At 37.1% G+C, this 25399-nt stretch overlaps 3 protein-coding genes across 5 annotated transcripts in view; 2 read left to right on the forward strand and 1 right to left on the reverse strand.

Annotated features, from left to right (window-relative positions):
• LOC306877095 (uncharacterized protein) overlaps nucleotides 1-2982 on the forward strand; it is a 72024-nt gene extending 69042 nt beyond the window's left edge. Inside the window, exons 47-48 of the mRNA XM_079428633.1 lie at nucleotides 766-1052; nucleotides 1129-2982. Coding sequence (XP_079284759.1) covers nucleotides 766-1052; nucleotides 1129-1383 — 542 coding nt within the window. The 3' untranslated portion in view covers nucleotides 1384-2982. The remainder of the gene's footprint in view (nucleotides 1-765; nucleotides 1053-1128) is intronic.
• Nucleotides 2983-3135: 153 nt separating this feature from the next.
• On the reverse strand, nucleotides 3136-7774 carry LOC306877170 (ras-related protein Rab-20-like). Its single transcript, XM_079428737.1, has 2 exons — nucleotides 7344-7774; nucleotides 3136-4437 (listed from the first exon to the last, which is right to left on the reverse strand). Exons 1-2 carry the CDS (start codon nucleotides 7531-7533, stop codon nucleotides 3890-3892), a joined length of 738 nt encoding a protein of 245 aa, XP_079284863.1. The 5' UTR covers nucleotides 7534-7774; the 3' UTR covers nucleotides 3136-3889.
• Nucleotides 7775-9441: 1667 nt separating this feature from the next.
• LOC306877068 (ATP-dependent (S)-NAD(P)H-hydrate dehydratase-like) lies at nucleotides 9442-25225 on the forward strand. 3 transcript variants are annotated; one of them, XM_079428604.1, is made up of 11 exons: nucleotides 9442-11120; nucleotides 11235-11684; nucleotides 13079-13217; nucleotides 15369-15414; nucleotides 16063-16151; nucleotides 16341-16449; nucleotides 18038-18088; nucleotides 18387-18491; nucleotides 23639-23759; nucleotides 23850-23970; nucleotides 24054-25225. In XM_079428604.1, exons 1-11 carry the CDS (start codon nucleotides 10625-10627, stop codon nucleotides 24202-24204), a joined length of 1878 nt encoding a protein of 625 aa, XP_079284730.1. In that variant the 5' UTR covers nucleotides 9442-10624; the 3' UTR covers nucleotides 24205-25225. The 3 variants fall into 3 exon arrangements, with proteins under 3 accessions (XP_079284730.1, XP_079284732.1, XP_079284731.1); XM_079428606.1 differs by having other exon boundaries at nucleotides 11235-11654; XM_079428605.1 differs by having other exon boundaries at nucleotides 10437-11120; nucleotides 11235-11672; nucleotides 24054-25219.
• Nucleotides 25226-25399: the final 174 nt, after the last annotated feature.

Genomic DNA, 25399 nt, shown 5'->3' on the forward strand with positions numbered 1-25399 from the left:
AATCTGAATGTTGAATTTCATAGCACTGTTCAGTGTAGCTTATGAAACTGAACATACGTTCTACAGTGTTGCAAAAGTTACTCATCAGAAGTAACCTAATTACAGATACTCATTACTTATAATGGAATCACTTTACTTTTCGGTTACATTCTAAAACTCCATATCTATGAAGAAAATGTAACACCCAATACATAATGCTCTCATCCAACATTTAAAAAACACCAGTACTGTTTTAGTATGTACACAAACTTAATTTCAAACAAACAAAAACGAATATAAAATCATAAATAACCAGTGAACCAACAAATCATTTTACAAATCAGTTCAACTGATTCTAAGATTTAGAAAGATTTGTTTCTTCAATCACTGGTCAACAATAGACTTGTATATGAACTTTTTTCCCCACAATGCATTCCATGTAATTATTGTTTAAGGCTAAAAATAAGGCTGCATTTATTTGATCAAAATACAATAAAGACAGTAGTATTTTGAAATATTATTGCAATTTAAAATAAGTTTTCTTTGTGAATATATTGTAAAATGTTATTCCTGTGATGCAAAGCTGAATTTTCAGCATCATTACTCCAGTTTTCAGCGTCACATGATCCTTTTTTCCACTTCTCTTATTATCAATGTTGAAAAAAGTTGTGCTGCTTAATATTAATTTGAAATAATTTAAGTAATTCTTTAAATCAGTAACTGTACTTTTTGCTTCTCTGAAAGCTATAAAAGGTCTCATGGGTCTCTGTTTTTTTTTTCATTCAGGTCTAGCCGGGTCATGTCTCCCCCGATTTAACACCATGCCCTTCCTGTACTGCAATCCTGGAAACGTGTGCTACTATGCCAGCCGCAATGACAAATCCTATTGGCTGTCCACCACTGCACCAATTCCCATGATGCCCGTGGAGGAGGCCGAAATAAAACCATACATCAGCCGCTGCTCTGTGTGTGAAGCTCCATCTGTGGCCATCGCCATCCACAGTCAAGATAAAACAATCCCACAGTGCCCAGCAGGCTGGAGAAGTCTCTGGATTGGCTATTCCTTTCTTATGGTAAGACTTGATTTCTAAAATGTTACACCTCCATCTTTTTAACAGTCCTCTAACTCATTCTGTCACGCTCTCACAGCACACGGCAGCTGGAGATGAAGGTGGCGGTCAGAATCTGGTGTCTCCAGGCTCCTGTCTAGAAGACTTCCGCACCACTCCCTTCATCGAGTGTAACGGGGCCAAGGGTGCGTGCCACTTCTTCTCCAACAAGCAGAGTTTCTGGTTGACATCTATCGATCAGACCTTCCAGAGTTCCCCTTCCTCTAAGACACTAAAAGCAGGTCAGCTCTTGGCACGCATCAGCCGCTGCCAAGTGTGTATGAAGAACCTGTGAGCTGTAACCTGTGAACAACTTTGACACTATTGCAGCAAAGCAGCATTACTTCATTCCAAATGTCAATCGGACGTCACAAGTTAGGCTTTTGAAATTACTTAATGTATTTAATGCCTCACATATGATGCCCTCAGATTCCCTCTTCAGCGCTACTGTGTGCCTTATGGCTGAAGATATGTACATAAGCAAAAAGCCAGAGATGCATGAAAGCATAGCTATGATATTTCTCTGAGTTATTTACATTTATATACTTTATATGAAATGGTGCTTAATTTCTAACTTATTACCTCAGCATTATCAGAGCTGAATATTACCAAAAACATACAGCTGAACCAAAGAAGCCCATGCTTATGCACTTCTCCACCCTTCTGTGTTATGTAGTAGCACTTTGTGAAATGAGGGGTTGGGAATCAAGAACCGGTTCTTATTCAAAACAAGATCCTTTATATATATATATATAAGGCAGTATCTCTTTATGCTAAATGCATGTGAATATGGATCAATATTCTATTAGTAATCATTTCATGTGATTAAAAACAAACACACACATGCACTGTTGATGCTTTGCAGACGTGGCACATGACACACCTCAAAAATTTAATTTGAAGCAGGACTGTTGGTTTAATAAATATAACAAAGCAAAATATAATCTTGTTCTGAAAGGACCTCATCATTTGACAACAAGATTTGTGAGGATTGTGATTGCATTAAGAATTGTTTTCCAATCATTGTCCATTCTCTCTTCTTTAAAAAATGACTAAAAGAATCGTTAACAGAACCACGGAGTCATTTAATTCCACATGATTCCCATCCCTATAGAACAGCCATGACATCGATCAGGATCAACGGCACAATGCTTAACTCTATGGCTGCTTTAAATACAGTGCCTTCTGTTAATATTTTAACTCTTATATAAATATAATTTCAACACCATCTTCTGTGCCTGTACATTATTTTAGCTTAGAATCAAGTGTTACCCCCGTATTGTGTAATGTTGTTGTCACCTGACACTATTTATCAGATGGAGACACAGAGTAGGGTATTCATTGGGTATTTTGTTTCATAAAGGTCATAGACTGCGAGACTTGAAGCTCTTAACTAGAGTTTTGTCCAGTCAGGAGGCTCTGGATTCTGGTTTGTTTGAGATGAACTCTCTCTTGGTTAAACCAATTGTACTGATTTTGTCTGAGGTTTACAGGACACATGCTCAGGTCAATAGTAGGCTCGAGTTTAATCTTTGTCCTTCTTTCACATGCTCAAGCAGGCTATATCTTCAGTAAACAAAGTCTAGAAACAATTGCTAAACCAAATGTGGGTCACCTAAACGTGGTCAAGCTATTTTGGACTTTGAGCATCTTTGCCCAATTTCAGTGCACATTGCACAAATATTATTGTCCTGAAGCCCATAAACCACTAACCTGTATTTGTCACAATTAAAGAGAACCAAAAAAGATTATAATTCAAAACACTTTTTGCATTGAAAACATGTCACTGCTATTTTATCAAAGGCACTTTAAATGTAATTATGTGGAATATTTGAAGACATTGATTTTGAATTGTAGTGTTATTGAATAAAAAAACTATAAATGCTTTTTGTTTATGTTTGTGTCATCTCTCATTTTAGTGATATCTGAACTATATCTACCTTGTAGAAAGTGAAGTATGAACTCGTACACACTACTACTCAAAAGTTGGGGTGCAGTTCTTCTTTTTTTCTTTCAGCAAGAAGCAATAATTGAAATTGATAGCATAGACTTTTATAATGTTCCAAAAGATTTATATTTTAAATAAATTGTTCTTTTAACACAGCATTGATAATAATAAGCATATTAGCATATTAAAGTATAAACATAAAAATCAGCATATATGAATGATATCTGAAGGATCATGTGACGCTGAAGACAGGAATAATGATGCTGAAAATTCATCTTTGATCTCACAGGAATAAATTACCTTTAAATATTTTAAAACAGAAAACAGTTATTTTAAATCGGAATACTATTTTCAAAAGAGACTACATACAAGATATTTTAAACAAGTGAACAGTAGTGTACTTAATAAAGCTACTGCACACCAATCACACAGACTAACCCATTTATTCCAAACTTTAGGAATTTTTATTTTTCTCAAATTAGAATAAGAGAGGATAAGTGAGACATTATCAGAAAATATTCATGTGATTTTCACAAAATATAATGTACTCCAGATATAATAATAATAAAAAAATAGCGATACGTCCATTTCATTCCATTAATGCAAAGAATTTTTTATTTTTTTTACAAAATTAAAACCAAAAAATCAGCTATTCTGCATGATTATCAAGTGCATCTATCTTTTAATTCCCCCCAAAAGTTTTTTTAATACTGCTCTGGAGAAAGAAAAAAAAAAAAGTACATAGTAGTAGTTCACATGAACTCTAGTTTTAGGTATGGTTTTGATCCATTCCTCCTTTGGCACGGATTGACAACAATCCCACAATCCTCACATCTCCTATGTTTGTCCAGCTCTAGGCACAACATCCTGCTTTAGTCCTTTTCCTCTCCATTGGTGTCTCCAGGTCCACAGTGGCGCTCTCCCCCTCGCTCCTTTTCTTCAGGATGGAGGGCAGAACCAGTTCAAAGAGGGTTTCAAACAAAGCATCCACACTGTAACCCGTTTTAGCGCTTGTCTCAAAGCACATCCTCTCAGCAGGCAGACAGGCCTTCTCCTCCAGGCCTTTGTAGCGAAGCACGCGGCTGTACAGGGCCACGGCGTCCTCTCTGCTGACCTGTTTGTGCTGAAGCGGAGTGGCGGGAGGAGTCGGACACGTGACCACAGGCTGGGGTTCGTCTTTTTGCTCGCTCTCTGTGTCTGGCTCTTGAGCGAGAGCGTCGGTAAGATCCGCTTTGTTACCCACAATGGCAAATATGCAGTCAGTGTTGGCAGTGTCGGTCAGGGACAGGAAGCGGTTTTCCAGCTCAACCAGGCTCTGCCAGTTGGTAACGTCATAGGTGAGGATGACTGCAGCCGCGCCACGGCAGTACATGGAGCCTAGGCCATGAAACTGCTCTCGACCTGAACACAACAGAGAACACAAGCAAGAGGGTAAAGCAGAGTCATGCAGTACTGCATTTCAGATTTGGAGAATTCGCACTTTGAGTTTTTTTTTACAGTTCATGTTATCATGTCCGTCAAAAACTTAGGCTGGCTGTCAGTTGGAATATTAGAACTATAAGCATCTACACAACACACTCTCGGGCATCAATTACTTCACTGTACTTGTTACAGCCCTGCTGGAGGTGATTCACTCAATAGAATTAAACACAAGTAGCCTGCATAGTTCTGAGAGGCCAAATCTACTTAATAAACAAAATAATCCCCCGGTTTCCCAGACAAGGCTTGAGCCAATCCCAGACTAAAATGTAAATCTGTTTTTATTTTTTGAAATAAACTTGCACTGACTGATCTTAAAATATATCAGTGCCTTTGTTTTGTCTCAAAATATGTTTTTTCTAAGCATGTTTATAAAAATTACTTAAATGTCCTAATTTAACTATGTCCTAATCCTGGTTTAGTCTAAACCCCGTCTGTGAAACCGGGCCAAAGAGTTACAGACTGAAAAAAAAAAGAGAAAACTTTCACTTTCTCCTCTAAAAAAGAAAGCCAAAGGTTGTTGGTCATGATACTGAGAGCTGTAACAGCAGAAATACAAGAGCTCATTGTTGTAGAAATATGTAGTGGTCTTCAACTAACTTGGCTTCTACTGTCTGTGTCTGAAGGGCTCTCTTCATTTTTGCCTCACGCACTATAAAAAATGAGTACTTATAAATGCTCCTTTTAATTTTACAATACTTGCATAATCAAAACAAGTTCAAGGGATCAAATTAAGGAATTCAGTTTGCATTATCCACTGTCATTAAAATATTCATTGTACATTAAAAAATGAACAATGCAACTTTAACAACTCAAAACTCTTTTCCCAGTGAAACTAAAAAGTGGTTTGTTTGAGACTTTGTGATGTCAGAAAGATAAATTCATTCCGCAGATGCTTTTATCCAAAGGTATTATAGCATATTCACGGCATACATTTGATCTTTCATGAATTCCCTGAGATTCAAACCCATGAACTTGCACTGCTGCAGCATGCTGTACTGGCTGAGCAACAATAGCTGCTCAGACATGGTGAGCTAATACAGAGGAAGTAAGCTTTACTATTATTACCCGCCACCAGATGAACTAATGATAAGAATAAAATGGGTTAAAGTTCATGTAGGCCAATTCCTTTATTTTTGCTGTAGACTGAAAACATTTGGGTTTGACATCAAAAGATGAATATGAGATGAGAGATTAACATTTCAGCTTTTTACAGGTATTTTCATCTGGATCTGATTCACAACTTAGAAGATAGCACCTTTTGTTTGAACCCACCCATTTTTCATGTTACCAAAAGTATTGGAACAGATAGAACTAACAGATTAAAGTGAAAAAGACTTCATATTTAGTTGCAAATCCTTTGCTTTCAATAACTGCATCAAGCCTGTGACCCATTGACATCACCAAACTTTTGCATTCTTCTTTTGTGATGCTTTTCCAGGCTTTCACCACAGCCTCTTTCAGTTTTGGGGCGTTACGCCCTTCAGTCTCTTCTTTAGCAGGTAAAATGCATACTCTACAGGGTTTAAGTCTGGAGACTGACTTGGCCAGTCTAAAACATTCCACTTCTTGCCATTACATTACTTGTGTAATGTGTACTATAATGTACACCTGTGTACACTGTGTTTCAGATGAGCTTTGAATTTGAGATGATCAAATTCATTCAAGATTTCACAGCAAAAAGGTATGCATATTACGACCTGAAGGGGGAAATATTTTGATTACACTAGAAGCAATTTTATTGCACAAAAAACAAACAAAAAAAACGATCAGTCAGAAGGGCGCAAGGCAAGTAGAAGTTTTGATCATGTTGATAATTTAGAGGGACTTTAGAAATGTAATACAGTGGGCTTTATAGGGTTGAAGGCATAGTAAGTAGAACATGAAAATGAAAATGAATAGCATTTTGCTCATATGATGACACTACATGCTCAGTACTTCTTTATTGGTAATTCAGGCTTTTCCACTAAACCCGAAGAGGATCACAGTCGAAACTGAGAATAAAAAAAGCTTCATAACATCTTATTTTAACTGTGAACATCCCTCTAGACCCCCACCCCTGAGAAACAACTGAGTGAATGACTAGTAAAACCTCCACACACACACACACACACACACACACACTCATCTGACTTGCACACAAGCATGTGACTTTTTGCCTGTAAAGAGACCACAAACAGCTCTACACGAGGTCATCTGTCATCTGAACGGAATAACATTTCACAGGAAATGACATGCTTTTTGCATTAGATAGATAGATAAATATAATTCTACCTATCTATAATATATACATTGCTAATTCCTTTGTCATTTGACTTTGTGTTATTATTAAACAAGAGTCTAAAAGGCTTTATTAAATAATTGCCTTTTATGGGTGAAGTTTTCAAACATTGACTAATCTTCAGGTTTACTAATTTACATAAAAGGAAGGTGAAATGTGCTTATTAAATAAAACTCACTGCATCAATATGACATTTTAAAATACATATTTAAAAATTCTGCATATTTTGAAGTAGCTCAAGCCATGACAGGGCCAGTTCTTAAGTATAGCATCTGAATAAGGAACAAAAAGTGCTGACATTCACAAAATAATAATAAAAAAAACAATCACTGCGATAAAGCAGTTCTTAACTATGAATGAGGATAAAACAAATAGCAAGAAATATGCAGCAGAGAATTTAGGAAACATAAAACAGATCTCACTTTTATCTGGCATCATAACAGTGTGTTGATTTAGTTAGAAGATACGCTTTCGCAGAACACACTGTGATAGCCTGTTGGTGTATCTTGTGCTCTGTTTTACTAAATAAAGTGTTAAAGAATATCACCTGCAGTGTCCCATATAGAAATGTTGTAGGGTCCCCACTGTTTGAGGAAGAACGCCCCTCCGACTGTGCTTATAGTGTCCTTAAATTTCCTCTCCGTGTATCTGTGGAGGAGAGAAGTCTTTCCCACGTTCATGTCCCCCAGAATGACGATTTTCACGTCGGGTTTCTTGGTCCTTGAGGCCTGAGACATGTCTCCAAACACACGCAAACTCAACTCGAACAGGTAAACTCGCCATATAAACCACCCAGCTATCGGTCTCTGCGCTTTAAATGCATGATCTTATTACCTCCAGTCTGACGGTCTCCGCACAAAGTTTGTCGAAATAAATTCAATAGCAATTTGTCCCCTAATATAGTTGGTAACGACGCCGATTGTCAAACTACAGAAGTTTCAAGTCGTGTTTAACAGTGGTGCTGTCCGATTCGTCAATGAATCATTATTTTGAGTCGAATCTTTTCTATGAATTGTTTGAGCAAAACCCTCAAGAACTGAATCACAGAGCGTCGTTTTTAGATGAATTCTATTATTGTTGAATGGAAATATTATTGATTTATCATTTCACTGCAACTGGGACACGGGAGAAGACAATAAATATGCTCATTAATAAAACTTTAAAAGGTTTATTTGAACATTAAAGAGTATGTTGGGATGTCAGAGATCATATAATGAGGTGATTACCCCCCTGGCTGTGTACGAAATGCCATACAATCATACTACTCTTACTATTTCTGCAGTATGTATGCTGTTCATAGTATGCAGATGTTCTGTATGCATGGAACATGACCTACTATATTTGCCAAAATCTGCTAAATATAACTCAAGTACACTGAAATCAGCTGTGTTAGGAATGGCATACTCCCACACAACTCCTACTATACTGAAGTATGCTGTGTGTATACTGTGCATAGTATGTGAATTTTCTGTATGCATGGAAAGTCAGGATTACCTGCTACATTTGATGTATGCATCTGAAGACGCTGCATGGGATAATAGTAATTATAGGCTAAATATAAGACTTGTATATAGGCCTATAGGTATATACATATACATGTAAACTACAAATTATCGCTGTGTATCTAAAAACAATATCGTTAGTAGGACATAAATCGTACTTTAATCTCTGCGGATCAAGTCAACTGATCTTTATAGTGTTTAGATTGTTTCAAAGATATTAATAATATTGCAGCAATATAATATATAAATAAAAATAATATTTCAATTATGCAATCAGAATTCAAAGTGTATTTACTCTAAGGAAACTAGTGCTTTTCCTTTTCCCATCACATACCAGATCAGAAAGGCATTCATTTTCAATAAAAAATAAGTAAATATTTGAAAAGTGGAATAAAATGCCTAATTAATAATACAGTGTTATGTATGCTTAGCTGTAGGTAGGTTTTTGTCCCAATAAAGTAGCATTCATCTAATAAAATTTATATATATATATATATAGTAATTTGCACTCAATATGTTATTGCATACTGTTTTATAATGTACTACAGTATTGACGAATAAATATCTGCCATCTAACTACAATTTACACGCCTGTTGCTAAAGAAAATACTATTTTAGTGTAAATAGAATTCATCATTATTTGCCCTTATTGTAACTAGAATATACTGCTTTTTCCACTAACTGCTAAAAATATCATTGTTCATTTAAAGACAGCCCAGTGTTGATTCAGTTCTGTCCAGTATGTAAGTTTATCAATGATGAAATGAGTTCAATTGGGCAATATAGCACTGTTTACTAGTATGAAGCCTTTTTAACAAGCCTTTGCACATTTGTTTGTAAGGTAACAACCTTGACAGCAGTGCTGGATTCATATTTGTGTTTGTCATGTGACAATTAAGCATAGTACTCTGAAATATTTGTTGCTTATTGTATACTGGTTCACACACTATTCTTTAAAAAAACTAGTATGCAGTATGCACTGGGCAGTAAACAAGTATGGTATTTCGAACAAAGCCAGAATCAGTTTTGTAACCGGTTGGACTGTTCAAAAGAACCGATTCGCAGAAATGAATCAGACTTCTTATCCAACGGAGGTGGGCGGGGCAAATTTAAACTTGAGTGCCAACGTCACCGGAAGTAAACAGTAAAGGCGGGGCTAAATAAATATCGCCGTTATTGCCTTTTTTTATTATCATTGTAACCAGTCTTCGCTACAGTAAGTAGTATTGCCCTGAGTTTATTTCATGTCTAATATGGACTGAATTTCGCGTATGTCATCATGCATAAGCGACAAAGCAGGAAGTCTGATGATTATAGAGCGAGGACAATTCTATCGAGTGATACAGAACTATAATCAGAATAAATCTTGAACTTTGTTCCTGTTATCTGACCGGATACTGCAGCTAATCCCCGCACAGAGCTCTCCTCCTGAACAGAGTTTGTTTACCCGAGAACTTGATGAATCTTCTCAAACGTGCTACCTTCATTTTCTCTGAACAGCCACTAAGATTGGCCATTGGTAAGATCGGAGTTTATCAAACTATAAGTAGGTTCAGAAGAACGGAATGCATGGACTTAAATGTTCTCTTCTCGGCGTGGTAACTAACCATTAGCTACAAGTGCAGCAGTGTTGCTGTATGATGAAGGTAAATGCAGAGTCGTGTGCCACATGATACACACACAGTGGGGTCCAAACGCCTCCAAACTTTCTTAGTTGGGTGCATTTTTAATGTAATTAAAGTATAAACGTAACATTTTGAGTGATCCAGTATGATTGAGGCACATTCCAAAGGTAACGTTATTCACATGTCATAAATGTGCTTTTGTGACTTCATTAAGCATCTTATATAGGTTTTATTCATTTAAGATCGTTCAAACTCCAAACAGCGTGTTGTCGGGATTAAAGTGAATCGTTCTCACATTCTTATGTTAAGTTATGGACCACACTGTGTTTTGTGATTTTATTGTCAGTTTTGTGATTTGACTCCCTCTCAAGCGTAACTCGCATTTTTAAACACTGAGCACAATAAGCTAAGCTTACAAACGGTTTCCTAAATGTATTCTTGGAGATCTTCTCAACGTTTTTTGATTGTTTTCATCGCCGAGCCGTGCAGCGCAAGTTTGTGATGACGTAGTACACAACATTGCGCTGACGTTCTCACTGTTGTTGGCGCGGTAAACACTGGCGAAGTTCTAAGCAGCTTTGCTTAAAGCAGCTCAGTTAATCTCGGCGATTGCGCTCGGAAACCGCATGAAGCGTCGTCGAAACCAGGCCTAGATCCGCCGCCTGATCGATGCGAAGCCGACTTGGATCGCTTCGACCATCATGTTAGTGAATGCAACGCGCGGTTTCCTGTGGTCGGACATGGAGACCAGAGCGCTGTTGAATATCTGGGGTGAGCACGACGTGCAGACGGCGCTGGACGGAAACTTTAGGAACAGCCACGTTTACCGAGACGTCGCGAACCGTTTGTGCGAACTGGGCTTCGATAGGACACCAGACCAATGCAGAATACGGGTTAAGAGCTTAAAGAGGCAGTATTTCCAAGCGAAGGAGGGATCCAGGAAAAATGGGCAGTACCACAAGATGTGCAAGTTCTACGACGAGATGGAGAGGATATTGAGCAATAGGTCGTTAGTAGAGAGGCAGGATCTTGATAGTGTTGCTGTTGGGGGAGATGAAACGATGGATGAAGATGCTGAGAGTACTGAACTCTTGCAGGAGGCTCACATGGATGGCAGTGGTGAATGCTCCTTTATGGAGCATCCGGTCAAAACTGAGTACCCATCCTGCCCCATTCCGGTGACAGTGGGAGGCATGAGTATGTCAACTTATTCTGATCCGTCAGAAAGCAATGATCTGCCTTCTTTAGCCTAATCGGTCTGGTTTCCTGTGTGTGTGTGCGTGTTAATATTGATGTGTTCTTCTCTCTAAGGTTCGTTTCCAACCAAACAGAGCAATCTGACGAAGACCAACCCACCCTCGACCTCGTCCAGCAGGCCACGGAGAAGCAAGAAGCGTTTCGCAAACATGTCGCTGGAGAAGCTGATGGAGAAGTTCTTGGAGCAGAGCATGGAGGCGGAAGACAACTTCTACAGGCTCGAGGAGCAGCGTCTTCAGGCCGAGGATAAGCGCAGGGAGGAGGAACATTCCAGAGAGCTGCAGATGCTACAGATGTTGGGCCAGATTTTCGCTGGCATTCGCACACCCTCTCCTGCACCACAGGCCACGGCGCAGCCCTCTTGTATCCCACAGACTAACCCCGCCGTACCCCTCACGCGCCCCCCTTTTGGGAATCGTAACCATCCGCCTGCCTTGAACGAGTTTGCCAGCCACAACCAACCAGCTGGCCCAGGTCTGCTCATGGAAGAGGGTGATGCTCAATGTTCGTGTAGAGTTGCTATTTATTTTGAATTACCATTTGTTACACAGTCATAAAGCAGCGTTTAACACAATGTTTTACTGCTAAAGTCCCATGAAAAAGAATAGCTCACCTCACCCAAATATGGAAATTCTGGTAGTATTATTATTATCATTATTTCAGTGAAACACAGAGAGATTTTAAAATAATTTTGAAGTATGTATTTTAGTTCTTGTACATTGGGTTCATTTATTTTTTTATTTACATTTATGCATTTGGCATATATTTTTATCCAAAATGACTGAAATCTAGCGCTTGGGAATCTCTGGGAATCAAACCTTGGCATTGCTATCACCACACACTACTGTTTGAGCTGCAGGAAAGATTCTTTATTAAATATTTAAAGCAGAAAAATGAGCTAAACGGCTTGATGTGTCCAGGCATGACACACCCCCTTTCCGCTGACTGGTCAACCAAAGTTGAGTCTATGCCATCAACAGAATAATAATCCTACACTGCTGTAGTTGTACAGATTTTTTAAGTGTTTATTGCAACTACATTTAGTCTCTTTCTCTCATAAAACAACTGGACTAAGAAATGCTTTGACCTAATATTCCCCGAATATTCAAGGTATTTATGTATATTCGATCTCTTCACATAATGAACAATCAAGTCAATTATTTTTTTTTAATAAATGAAAATGGCATTGTTTTCTACTTTTTAAACTCTTAATATTACATTACAAAGGGAATGAACTCAATGTACACTGATCTATTTTCCATACAATGACGATGCTATATTGTGACCGAAAAGGCCCCAAAACCATAAAAGTGGTCCATACAGCCATATTCCAAATCTTCTAAAGCCATATTATAGCGTTATGTGGAATAAACTAATATTTTAGTCATTATTCACTGATAATCCTCCCTAGTGCTTAAGCTCTGAATTACAATTTGCATTCACATACAGACTTCAGAATAGGAGCAGGTTTGATGTCATTGGTGCTTAAAGATTGATTCTCTAAAATGGGAAGTGAGAATTTCGGAGCTACAGCAAAGAAACAGATTTTTTGTGAATAAAAGCCTGAATTTCAAGCTCAAATGCTTCCGAAGACTGAGATATAGAGAACAAGTTGGCATGGGCTTATCATTCTTTTATGATGGTTTTGGGCCTTATGGAGCTTCACAGACATTCTAACTATGAACAGTTGTTGGATTGAACTGAAAAGATTTTCAAAAATATTCTCTCGTTGAAAAGCAACAACAAAGTTTGAATTGACATAAATTACGTCGAAAATGAAGTTTTTTAACAAAGCACAAGCCTTTTAAAATTACTAGTCTAATCCCAATGCATGGAACTGTAGTAAGATGGTCTGTTTTGTGATGAATTTAATTATTGTTACTATGTTCTTGTCTCAGTCATAGAGCGCTCATTCTCTCTGGGAACGGCAGCAATGGACAATGTCGTTCCTCTTGTACGAAAGACAATTCCTCCACTTACCTCCAAAAAACACAAGGGTCAGGACGGACGCATAGGAATCATTGGAGGATGTCAAGAGTAAGTGCTGCACAGGTCTTTCTCAGGGATATACACTTACTAAATTACTATGTAAGCAGCTGTGGTGAAGCTTCAGTGGGTTCTGCACATGCATGGCCGAATAATCGGATTAAACCTTTTAAAAAATTTGATATTTGGGGAAAATGATCAGACTTTATATTAGGTAGCCTTAACTACTATGTACTAACATTAAATACTTAAGAAAAAAAAACACACTAAGACTACGATTTAATGTGTAACTGTTCTGGAAAATTTCCGCTTTTTTTGTTAATACTTTTAGGCCTGGTTTCATAGACAGGGTTTAGACTAAACCAGGATTAGGCCATAGTTCAATTAGAACATTCAAGCAATTTTTATAAACATGCCTTAGAAAAAACATTACTGTTATGTATTTTGAGACAAAATAAAGGGACTGATATATTTTAAGATCAATCAAAGCAAGTTTCTTTCAGTTGAAACAGCTCAGACTTAGATTTTAGTCTGGGATTAGCCTTAAGCCTTGTCTGTGAAACTGGGGGTTAGAGTATAGTTAGGATTAGGAGTTAGGTTAGGATTATATGCGTTAAAGTTTTGTGAAAAGGGTTCGGGTTATAGTTGTGGGTAAAGTTAACAGTTGACTATAAATGTGAAAAGTACCTCAAATATAATTACACTGAACCCACATGTATGTACATAAGTATATTGTATCTAATGGTTAAGTATAAAGGTCATTGCAACACCGAGTCCGGAATTTTTTTATGCGTTTTTAATTTTTTTCGTATTCGTCATCCTTTCCTATCAAAATGCATGCTACGGATGCGAAAACGCAGAAAATAGAACCTGGTCTGAATTTTTTTTTATGACAGATGAAAGTTTCGGAGGCAGTGTGTAAATATGATTGACACAACATGAGGTCATATTTATTTTTTAACGTGCAAAAAATTTCGGACGAGAATTTCGGACTCTGTGTGCAATGACCTTAAGACTGTCTAATGTAAAGTGTGACCAGGAGAATAAAAAAAGAAAAGAAAAAGATAGCTATTTTACAGTTTAGGGCAGGGGTCTGCAAGCAAGTTTGGCATCGGGCCAAAAACAATTCCACTAGATGGCGGGCCAGAACATAGTCAAAGGATAATTTAAGATATTAATTGATGAAAAATGCAACCAGAATTGCTTGTGACTGACTGTTCCAGTGTATTTCGTAACTGGTAGTGAGCTGTTACTCTGTGTAAAATCCTGCGATAGTCATCAACAAAAAGCCACATTTGTGTGGCGGTGTCCGATCAGAGTATGTGAGCAAAGTGGAGCGTCAACAATTTCCCCTCCAAGCATTTAATAATCATCACTCAATTCTGACTTTTTTTTTTTTTTTGCGAGTTATAAAGTCAGAATTGCGAGTTAAAGTGCAGTTTTGAGGGGAAAAAAGCTCATGTGTTCTCAGAATTGCAAGTTTATATCTCAGAATTATGACTTTTTGACTCGCAATTGTGAGTTTATATCACGCATTTCTGAGAAAAAATGTCAGCTGTCAGCTGAAAATATTCAGAAGGAACAAATAAATTCCTTGAGAAATATAACTTCCCGCTCATGTCCACTGCAGTCATCATAGCCTTCACATTCTTTCTGATTTGAGTGATCCTTTTCTATCTTGCTAGCTAAATATGTTTAACATGTGAATTCTTGCTAAATATGCAGTTATATTACATGAATTGTACTCGTGATGGAGCGCTCTTGGAGCGAGTGAAAACCACGATGCTCCGACTTTGAAAAAATCCGCTCCTCGCTCCAGTCAAAATCACACCGCTCCACTCGCGCTCTGCTCTGCTCACATACTCTGATTGTGAGTAACTGTTGCTGTCATGACAGATTTATTTCAGAACCAGCCGCTATCAAAATAATCTGGCTACGGGCGCGGGCCAGATATTATTGCTGGCAGGCCACTTTTGGCCCGCGAGCCGCCTGTTGCCGACCACTGGTTTAGGGCATTTTTCGGAGCTGTTATATTTAGACTGTAATTTCTAGAGCTTGCGCCTAACTTGCTCACTTTTTCACGTTCAACCACATACCATCAAGGCATGCTGCCACAACAGCATTTTATAAGGTGTTACTGTTTATTCTGCGTGTATGTGAATTTGCTTGGTGAAACTTACATTTTTGCACTCTTCTTGTTAGATACACAGGAGCACCTTTCTTTGCAGCTATCTCGGCTTTAAAAGTAGTAAGTATTGTTAAATTCTGTCCATTTTTTTCTTATCTGCATTGTCTTTTTATACTTTGTGAGATACACAGAGTGCATTGTCTTCATGATCCATAAGTGGATCGACTTTGACTCATATTTATCAAAGAACCTGAACAAAAAATGTATCCACAAATATCTTATGCAGCATTAATATAATGTTTTTAATATTGGTAATAATAAGAAATGTCTCTTGAGCACCAGAGCAGCATATTAAAATGATTTTTAAAGGATCATGTGACACTGAAGACGAGTAATGGCCATCGAAGGCATTAATTACATTTTAAAATGTATTAATTTATTTAATTTATATTAAATAGAAAACAGTTATTTTAAATTGTATTAATATTTCACAATATAACTATTTTTACTGTATTTTTCATTAAATAAACGCAGCCTTTGTTAGCATAAGAGACTTTTTTATTTTTTCATTAAACAAAAACATTCTTACTTGGCCCAAAATTTTGAACAGTGTGATGCAATTTAATGTCGTCAAATGAGACGTCTGCATAAAATTGAAAAAGTAAATAAACAAATGTGCATTGACCTTTTGAGCTGGCATGCTCAAATGCTGAAATATTGGCAGATCTGTCAGTCCATTACCCTCTGCTCATCCTGCCTGTTTTCCAGGGAGCCGATCTGTCTCATGTGTTCTGCACCAAAGATGCAGCTCCAGTCATCAAGTCCTACAGTCCTGAACTCATCGTCCATCCAGTGCTGTAAGTTATTAGACATAATCCTTGATTGCAAGTGAATTATGAAATATCTCTGGTAGCCAACAAAAGAGTTTCTTACAAGTTTTTGTGGATCTCCAGGGATATTTGATTCAGTCCTTTTTACCAGCTGAATCACATTTGGTTTATTGTCATGTTGAGAGAGATTTGAGCATGATGGTGCTGTTTCTCCAGAGACAGTCCCAATGCTGTGGAGGAGATCGAGAAATGGCTGCCCAGGCTTCACAGTCTGGTTGTTGGACCAGGTCTGGGGAGGGAAGATATGCTTCTGAAGAATGCTAAGGCAAGGAAAAAAAACCCCACATCTCTTCCATCTTTATTTGACCCTCTAACTCTAGCACTCTCTATTCTAATTCAATTCTTTAAAAAACAAAACAACAACAACAAAAAACTCTATTCTTGCACTCTATTCTTTACTAACTGCTTGTTGTCTTAAAAAAAAAAAAAAAAAGTAAAAACACTAGCTTCTCTAATCTTTTTGTATTCTGTCTATTTGTTTTCTTTTTATTTATTATACAATTAACAAAAGCAAAAAAGGCCTCGAACACTAGCTTGCTCTATTCTTTTTCTATTTTATCAGTTTTCATTTTATGTAATAAAAAAAAGAAACCTTGCTATACGTGGACTGCATTAAGCTAACTGAGACTTGTTATAGCACTTGCATATCATTGCTCTTTTGTTGATTTTGATTGCTTCCATTGTCCTCATTTGTAAGTCGCTTTGGATAAAAGCGTCTGCTAAATGACTAAATGTAAATGTAAGTGGCAATTTAGTTAATAATATGAAACACAAATAGTATTAATATCTTTTTAAAAAGGTAAATTCTGTTTGATTCCCTTAAATCGTACCCACCACAAACTTTGATAAACCTCTTGTTCTAGAAGCTTATGCTTAAATACTTAGTTTTGTAGACCATTATAATAATTTTGTAATGTTGTTCACATTGAAGTTGATCACTGCATAACACTTGTCATGTCTCCGTTTGATATTTGACAGTTTTATTGACTTTTGTTTTTCTAAAATGTGGAAAATAAGTAGGTGTGTCCACACTTTTCACTCTTAAGGCCGAAATTACAGTCCAAAATTTTTGCACGTTAAAAAATAAATACGACCTTATGTTTTGTCAATCATGTTTACACACTGCCTCCGAAACTTTTGTCCGTCATAAAAAAAAATTTGATCAGGTTCAATTTTCTGCGTTTTTCACATCCGTGGCAAGCATTTTGAGAGGTGTATTGACACTTCAGGGGCCCACCGTACAGGCAAACGCCAAAATCCAGAATGGCGATTGTCAAGTTCATCCCCTTTGTCTCGCAGCACAAAGCACTGTAAAGATCCTTGCACACTGAGTTCACAGAAATTGGTGGTCTACTTTTTAATATGTGGCTCTAGTACCGCTAGCAAAGCATCAAACTGAGCCACTGGCATCCTGAAGTAAACTTTGAATCACCCGTGATAATCCCGCTGCTCCTTAATAAGGAGGGGGAACTCTCCGTCCTCTCTATATATATCATCATTGGATGGACCCAATATTTTTTTTTCTTTTTCTCTTTTTAAGAAGCGAGAGGACTACAAAATCATCCTCACTGTTGGAAGACGCCATTTAGTACTGTTTTGCCAATTTTTCACAACGGATTAATAAATACGCATCGGACTCTGTGTAAGGTTTCTGTGCATAATGACTTTTTAGGATGACGAATGTGAAAAAAACGCATATGAAAATTTCGGAATCTGTGTGCAAGGATCTTTAGTATAAATTAAAACAATCGTTTTGTTAAGTGTATTTCTAGAGAGCTTGGCAATATTGTGTATTTTCACATCTATGTTTATGTGGGTTTAAATTAATTAATGCTTGGCATGTTTTGTTTTAGGTGATTATTGAGAGGTCAAAACTCAGAGGAATACCAATCATTATTGATGCTGTGAGTACTGTTTTCACTGACACTTTTGATGTTGCTGGTCAATATGCTTTCATACTGAGCATGTTGGCCACAGCCAATAGATGTATTGTACAGAAGGAGAACTGGGTCAGAGCTCAGAAATGGCTTTTTATATATTATGGTATTGGTGATATATTGCATAATGTCTGAAATAATGTAAAAGCATGATATTGAACTGACACCAATGTTTTACTGAATTAGCAGGCTAGAGATTTGCTGGATAAAATACTCACTTGTGTGCATGTATGCATTGCACAATCGTGTTTGTGTTTCTTTACAGGATGGGCTTTGGTTAGTCGCAAAAGAACCGTCAGTCATTCAAGGATATCAGAGAGGAATTCTCACACCCAACTTTATGGAGTTTACCCGTCTGTATGAGGCCATGGTGAGTTTTGAATGTGGTAATATCCTTTATGTCCTTTTGTATGTAATATCTAAGGCTCTTTTTACATGTGGTATTGACATTCATCTCATCTTATCAGACTATACTGATGCTTTGCCTGGTATTATATGCAGCTCAAATGTCTCATATGCTCACTTGTGATCAGATCACCTGACATAGATGTTATTACCATGTATAAACTGAGCCTTTGTTTTTACAAAATTGCTTTCACTACATGCCGGTTCAAGAATCGGATAACAGAGGTGCTTCTGAAATTAGCGAGGGTGCTTTAGTAAAGTGCAGATGTAATGAACCTAAGAAACAGCTCCTAAGCACCACCTTAACAAGAATAACAATATACACTCAAAGGATTATAATATTTGCAAGCCATTACTTTTACACAATAGCATTTCTACAATACTCTTGAGGGCATAAATGTGTTGCTGACTCATAATACATAGTTGACAATATAAAACCACAGTATAAATGTTTTTCTATTAATTTCTTAGTAGGGGTCGACCGATATGTGTTTTTCAGGGCCGATACCGATTATTTCATGCCAAGTATACCGATAACCGATATTTTGAACCGATATATATGTCTGGTGTAAAAGTGAAAATGAATGTTAAAATTAAGAATAACAAGGGCTCTGACAAAAACTGCCTTCCCTGGTGTTGGTTGCACTTTTTACTCTTGTCTTCCTCCATGCATCCATCTACAATAATGGTTAATATAAAGAGAGAGTTAAAAGTGGGGCCACTGTATGCTTCACGATGAAGCCTATGAATACTGTACTACAGCTAAACAGCTTGGGGAAATGTAAGTATTTGGCTTCAATAATTTACATGTTAGAAATGTATGTAATAGCATAACCTCTCATAATTCTTCATTAATAATTTTCTGATGACTAAATCATAACCTACAAGAGGTGACTCTTCAATTCATCATCTAATGCACATCAGTTGATTAACTTAAAGCACAATGTATATAATAAGTGTAATTAATTTAATTGTCTTCATAGCTCCATTGTAGAAGTTTTTTAATGAAATTATAACACTTATAGCCTGTTATAGGCACACTTTGTTCACTTGGTTCCTATTGAAATGTCACAATTTCTGTCATCCTAATCTTGGCCTATGTGACAGTATCTTAATCTTGGCCTATGTGACAGTAATTTCCATTAGTTTTAATTTACAGTGCAGTGCAAATGAACTGAAGGCATAAAACATGAATTTAATTTCTCTTTTAATCAAATGAGTTTAACTATTTTTTGGAAAACAAATGGGTTTACTATTAAAAATTAAAACATGGAAGAAATAACGTATTGTGTGATTATTCTTTTAAACAAAAGTTGTAATAATTGTAGTTATATTAGTAGATAAACCAAACTGTTATTTTGACAGGTTGCCATGAGGATCTCTTAAGTTTCTGTAGCCTAGTTATAAGATATGACGATCGTTTTACTCAAATGAAACGGTCAAATGCTCATGAAGTAACTCTCAGAGCAGTTCTGGGGAGGTTGTTCATGTATTTATGTCCTCATTTACCATTGCCATTCACATATACAGAGACACGCAGAGCATGCAGAATTCATATTTAAATAGTCTTTTTGCAGCTTAATCTTTACAGATACTAGTCCATAGTGCAAGTCGATTTAAGTGTACTGACCTACTTTTGATTAATTCATCCAAACTTTGACAAATTCCTGACTCCGCGTTATACAGTAAATTCCATTTGATTCCGCGATTCCGTCCGCGTTTTCCCCATCGCGGAAACCATATAGATAACATTGAGCTGTTTTGCAACTTCAGTGTAGTGGATTGTGATTTATTTTAACTTCAGCAACATCTGCTGCTGCCTTTGAGAGACAACTGATGCGTGATCACTGAAGGAGCTCCAGTTGTGAGAGCACCTTTAGTCTTCCACGTTGATTGGTCGGACTCGTGACTCCCAACAAATCAGATGCGCGGTTGGCGGAGACTGCTCTAGGCCACGGAGTGGTGAGTTCAGACAGGCTGGATCAGAGCCAAATAGCGCGTTTCAAAATTAAATTATTTTATCGGCACATCGGGTTTGAAAATTACCAATACCGATAATCATAAAAATGCTTAATATCGGCACCGATAATCAGTCCACCCCTATTTCTTAGTGTACATTAACATTAATACACATCTATTTTGACTTTATCCCAACCATTGCTATGGTTACCATTATGTCAATGGCTGAAACTTAAGAAGTGATCCCACATTTAAATGCTGCCGTCACTCCTGGCATTTTGTAGGCATTGTGTACATCACATGTACATGGCTGTTGGTCTTCTTAGCAGCATAAAAAAACTATTCAAATTCTGAATGGATGAATGAAGGAATAAAGTGTGCAAAGAGTGCTTCTTTTATAATCACTATGAAGCTGTCACTCATGTCACTTTATCACAATCTATTGGCCATTGCATTTCTTTTACTTTTTTTTTTTTTTTTTTCATTTAGCAGACACTTTTTATCCAAAGCAGATTACAATTAAGGAATACAGCAAGTGATTCATCATAGAGGCAAATAAACACGAGAAGTGCTCGTAATACAAAGTTTCAAACAGTGTTCAAGAGATCAGTTGCTCAAGAGATCTACATTACTCAACACTGCAAAAATGCATTGTAAACAGAAACATTTGATGCTCTCCAGATGTGCTGTTATTACAGTTTCAGTTGAGGGTGCTTATCACCTCTAGTAACCCTGTAGAACTGGGTTACTAGAGGTGAACCTGTTTGCTGTTATGCTCATTCTAGACCAGGGGTAGGCAAGTTCGGTCCTGGAGAGCCCCAGTCCTGCAGAGTTCAGCTCCAACCCCAATCAAACACACCTGAACAAGCTAATCAATGTCTTCAGGATTATTAAGGCTACAGGCAGGTGAGATTGTTTTCAGGGTTGGAGCTGAACTCTGCAGGACTGCGGCTCTCCAGGACCGAAATTGCCTACCCCTGTTCTAGACCAAGGGTGTTCGATCATGCTGCTGGAGGACCAAAGTCCTCCTGGACTCCAACAGCTGGAAGTTCTTAGTGAGTCTGAAAACCTTGATTAACTAGTTCAGGTGTGTTTAATTCGGGTTGGAGCTGAACGCTGCAAGACACTGGCCCTCCAGGAACAGATTTGGACACCCCTGTTCTAGGGTTGTGGCTAGAAGGGATACAGCTCCGACTGGAAATGAACAATTAAATTAATTGTCTACCTTATTAGATTGTTTAAATTAAATTTTATTAACGTCTACACCTACCCCAACCCTAAAACCTATCCCTTACAAGAATGAAAATATGGTAATTATTGTACAGTGAGACATAAATTACGCTGTATTGATGTGCGCATGCCCTGTAGAGCCATACGGATCCCTTCTAGCCTTAACCCTGTCCTAGACCACTGGTTCTCATCCAGGGACCGGTGGCCACTGGGGGGCTTCAGCAAACTTCCAGGGAGCCCCAAATAAATGTCATTGCACACAGAGGCCGACATTTTCCCGTGTGTTTTTTCATATTCCTCATCCTTTCCTATGACGATGCATGCTACGGATGCGAAAACACAAAAAAAATTTAACCTGATCCGAATTTTTTATGATGGATGAAAGTTTCGAAGGCAGTGTGTAAATGTGATTGACACAACGTGAGGTCGTATTTATTTTTGAACGTGCAAAAATTTCAGATTCTGTGTGCAGTGACCTGAAGTTTTACAATTAGGTTTCTAAAGGGGTTGAGAATTTTTTTCCCCCCAAAAGCTTTCCATGGGAAGTTAAGATGGGGAATTATGGAAATTTTCCCAGTTGGAATTTACAGGAATTAACTGGATATTTTTTCTTACAAACTATAATATACAAACGTAAATATAAAAATCCCTTTAAAGTTGGTGCACGTGGCATTGTTCTGTAGTATAACTGGTATTAACTGGAATGGTTAAAAAATATTTTACAATTGATTGTACTCCACATTTCAGCATGCCAAATCAAACTATAACCTACAACTGCATCCCAAATGATACACTATGCACTTATACACTTTGTGCTTATGCACTATGTAATCAACCATGTAGTGTATGAATTATTTAAGGTTATTTTGTCATTAATAAATGGAGTCTGATAGCCCCTCTCCCTTCACGATGTAATTAAAGCTGTGACAGTTAATGCATGAAGTGGCCAAAATTCCACACTTCGTTTTTTTTCATGCATCATCTGGGTATTTAAAGGGCACTTTTTCTTTTTGGAATTTTCAGTGTGAACACACTACTCACACTATTTATACTACAAAACATCATAGAATACTGCATAAGTACATGATTTGGAACGCACCTTACGTTCTTGTATGATAACAGAAAACTGGCTAGCAGAAGAAACGGCATTACAGTTGAGCTAGCTAACATAATGATAGCTAGCCTCTTAAATTGTCAATGGAATGGTGTTAGCTAGCTTAAGTTTAGCATATCTGATTTTCTGGCTAGCTAGCTGCTGTGTAAACATTTTGATTTAGAATTTTTAAGTTAAACTTTAATAGATCAAATTTATTTACCATAGTAATATCATCAAAACTTACTTGACTGTTCAAATGCAGTAGTGTGACTTCAATAATCCTGCTGTAGTGTGCAGATTCTAGAAATTATTTGTGCATGTGAGGAATGTGCAGGGTAGACATTCAATTGAATTTGCATTAAATCTGGTTGTTTTAACCAAGGCTATGCTGCAAAAATCTTTTTTTAACTACATTAGATAAATTTCCTAATCTGTAATTTTGCCGATTCTGGTTTATTTCCATGAATTCCTATATATTCCTGTTAATTTCCATATATTCCCAATGATTCCCTTGTAAAGTTTTCAACTTTAAAAAATCACGGAATTTTGCAACCTTAAAATTATTTAAATGTACTCGTATTAAGAAATTTGTATTGAAATTCCAAAAAAATTAATTCAACATTCAGCTTAGATGAGAGGGATTTGAAATATTGTCTTGGTCAAAGGGCGGCCTTGGAGTCAAAAAAAAAAGTTCAGAACCACTGTCTTAGAAAATTCCTTGTTTTGCCATTTAAAAAGTTAAAAAATCTAAACAATTAAAAAAAAACTTTACAGACACCTAATACATACAATTGCAGTATACATGCTAAATCAAACTTTGATTTCAGAATCATGAACCTCTAGACAGCACCGACCACAAAAGAAGTGCTCAGCAACTGAGCATCGCCATGGGCCACCTTACCTTGGTTTTGAAGGGGGAGGAGGACATTATTACTGACGGAAAGAACAGTTAGTGATTTTCTTCAAACATTCAGACTTCATAAGGTTCAAGTGCACTGTTTTCTGTCTCTAACACGTTGCTTGTCTACCTGTGCTCAGTGCTGACCTGTAGTCAAGAGGGCAGTGGGCGGCGGTGTGGAGGACAGGGAGATCTGCTCTCTGGTTCCTTAGGAGTCTTCGCCCATTGGGCGTTCAGCTCACCTCCAGATGCAACTAAAGGGTAAGTGGCTCCATTTTCAGTAGTTATTTAACGTTTCTTTGCACATCACTTTCAGTTTAATAGTAAATGTTCCTTTTTTCCAGCATGAATCCCTCGCTGGTAGCTGCATTCGGTGCTACGTCTCTCACAAGGCAATGTAATCGCCAGGCCTTCCACAAACACAGCAGGTCTACCACCACCTCTGACATGATCCAGGAGATAAGCAGCGCTTTCAAGAAGTTGTTTGAAAGCTAAACTACATGTGTGTGTATCCATTCTTTTTCATGGTCATTATTAAGACTAAGTGCATTGTTGATCACCCTTTTTCCTTTTTATTTTAAAGTGCCTCTTTGTAGTTCTGCGATACAGTTGACTATACTACTTCTCCACTTCCATGTGTGTGGTGCCCCTCAATAAACGTCATCATTTTTTTTTAAACATCTATGTCTTTTAGATGTGTGTGTTATGTCTGCGAGTGTTTAGATTTGTATCTGATAACACTGTCCCTTTATGAATGAATTGCTGTCTTACTACTAGCTGCGATTTATTTATTGGTCCGCTTGAAAATGTTCACTTTCAAGTATTCAAATAAATGCTCTACCTTTTAAAGTGGATGTTCTCCTAACATTAAGCTGTTTAACACCTTATTTTCTGTCAATAACTCACTATCCCTATTTAGTATGTGGGACAAATTACAAATACTTGAAAGTGGCTGTCACTTTTAGATATAGTTTGCTATCCTATGTATTAAACTAACATGAAAGTTTTACTTATAACTGTTTCTGTTTTGTATTATTTACTCTGTGTAAATGCATGAATGTGTCTGGACTTGATTTGGTTGGTAAGATGGTTAGTGGTTTGGCAAGAGATTTGTTTTTGAAATCAAATGGGGAAGAAACTTGCAAAAGGTGTTCCCTTTTAAAAGGTTTGTTGGTAGTACTCATCTTCGTACTGTTTAAAAGCATATTTTTTGTAACTTCGTACCTCCTTAGCAATACACTTGTTAAAAAGGCATGCAAATACCTTTATGTAATGCAAAATTAGTCAATCTGCAACAGCAGTTTAGTATGACAATCCCTGAAAAGTTTATTAATTCTAGTTACAAAAATGTGCTTTGTATGTTTTCATATAGGAGATATTTTGTGGTACTGTAATAATAGCCATTGTTGGGCTCATTACTCAAAACTATTTACATGTGACATGGATGTTTGTCATCCTTTCTCCGACAAAATTAAAATAATAGCTGCATTTCCAGCCGCTATATGAATTTGATTTTAATGATTGAATTATGGAATTTTAAACCATTAGCAATTAGTAACTAGCCTTTTTTTTTTTTTTTTTGAATTGAAACTAATACTATTACTTAAATTTTACTAGTAATTAGTTACACAACTAGTTACCAGGGAAAGTAATATTACTGTAACTAGTTACTGCCCAACGCTAATAACAG

Source organism: Barbus barbus, assembly GCF_936440315.1.
Source record: "Barbus barbus genome assembly, chromosome: 11".
Taxonomy (NCBI): Eukaryota; Metazoa; Chordata; class Actinopteri; order Cypriniformes; family Cyprinidae; genus Barbus; species Barbus barbus.

Coding starts and splice junctions, on each gene's coding strand:
- LOC306877170 (XM_079428737.1), bottom strand. CDS start 7,533: ATGTCTCAGGCCTCAAGGACCAAGAAACCCGACGTGAAAATCGTCATT. Junction 4,438..7,343: donor TTCTATATGGGACACTGCAG/GTGATATTCTTT, acceptor TGTTGTGTTCAG/GTCGAGAGCAGTTTCATGGC.
- LOC306877068 (XM_079428604.1), top strand. CDS start 10,625: ATGTTAGTGAATGCAACGCGCGGTTTCCTGTGGTCGGACATGGAGACC. Junction 18,089..18,386: donor TACCAATCATTATTGATGCT/GTGAGTACTGTT, acceptor GTTTCTTTACAG/GATGGGCTTTGGTTAGTCGC. Junction 18,492..23,638: donor CCCGTCTGTATGAGGCCATG/GTGAGTTTTGAA, acceptor CTTTGATTTCAG/AATCATGAACCTCTAGACAG.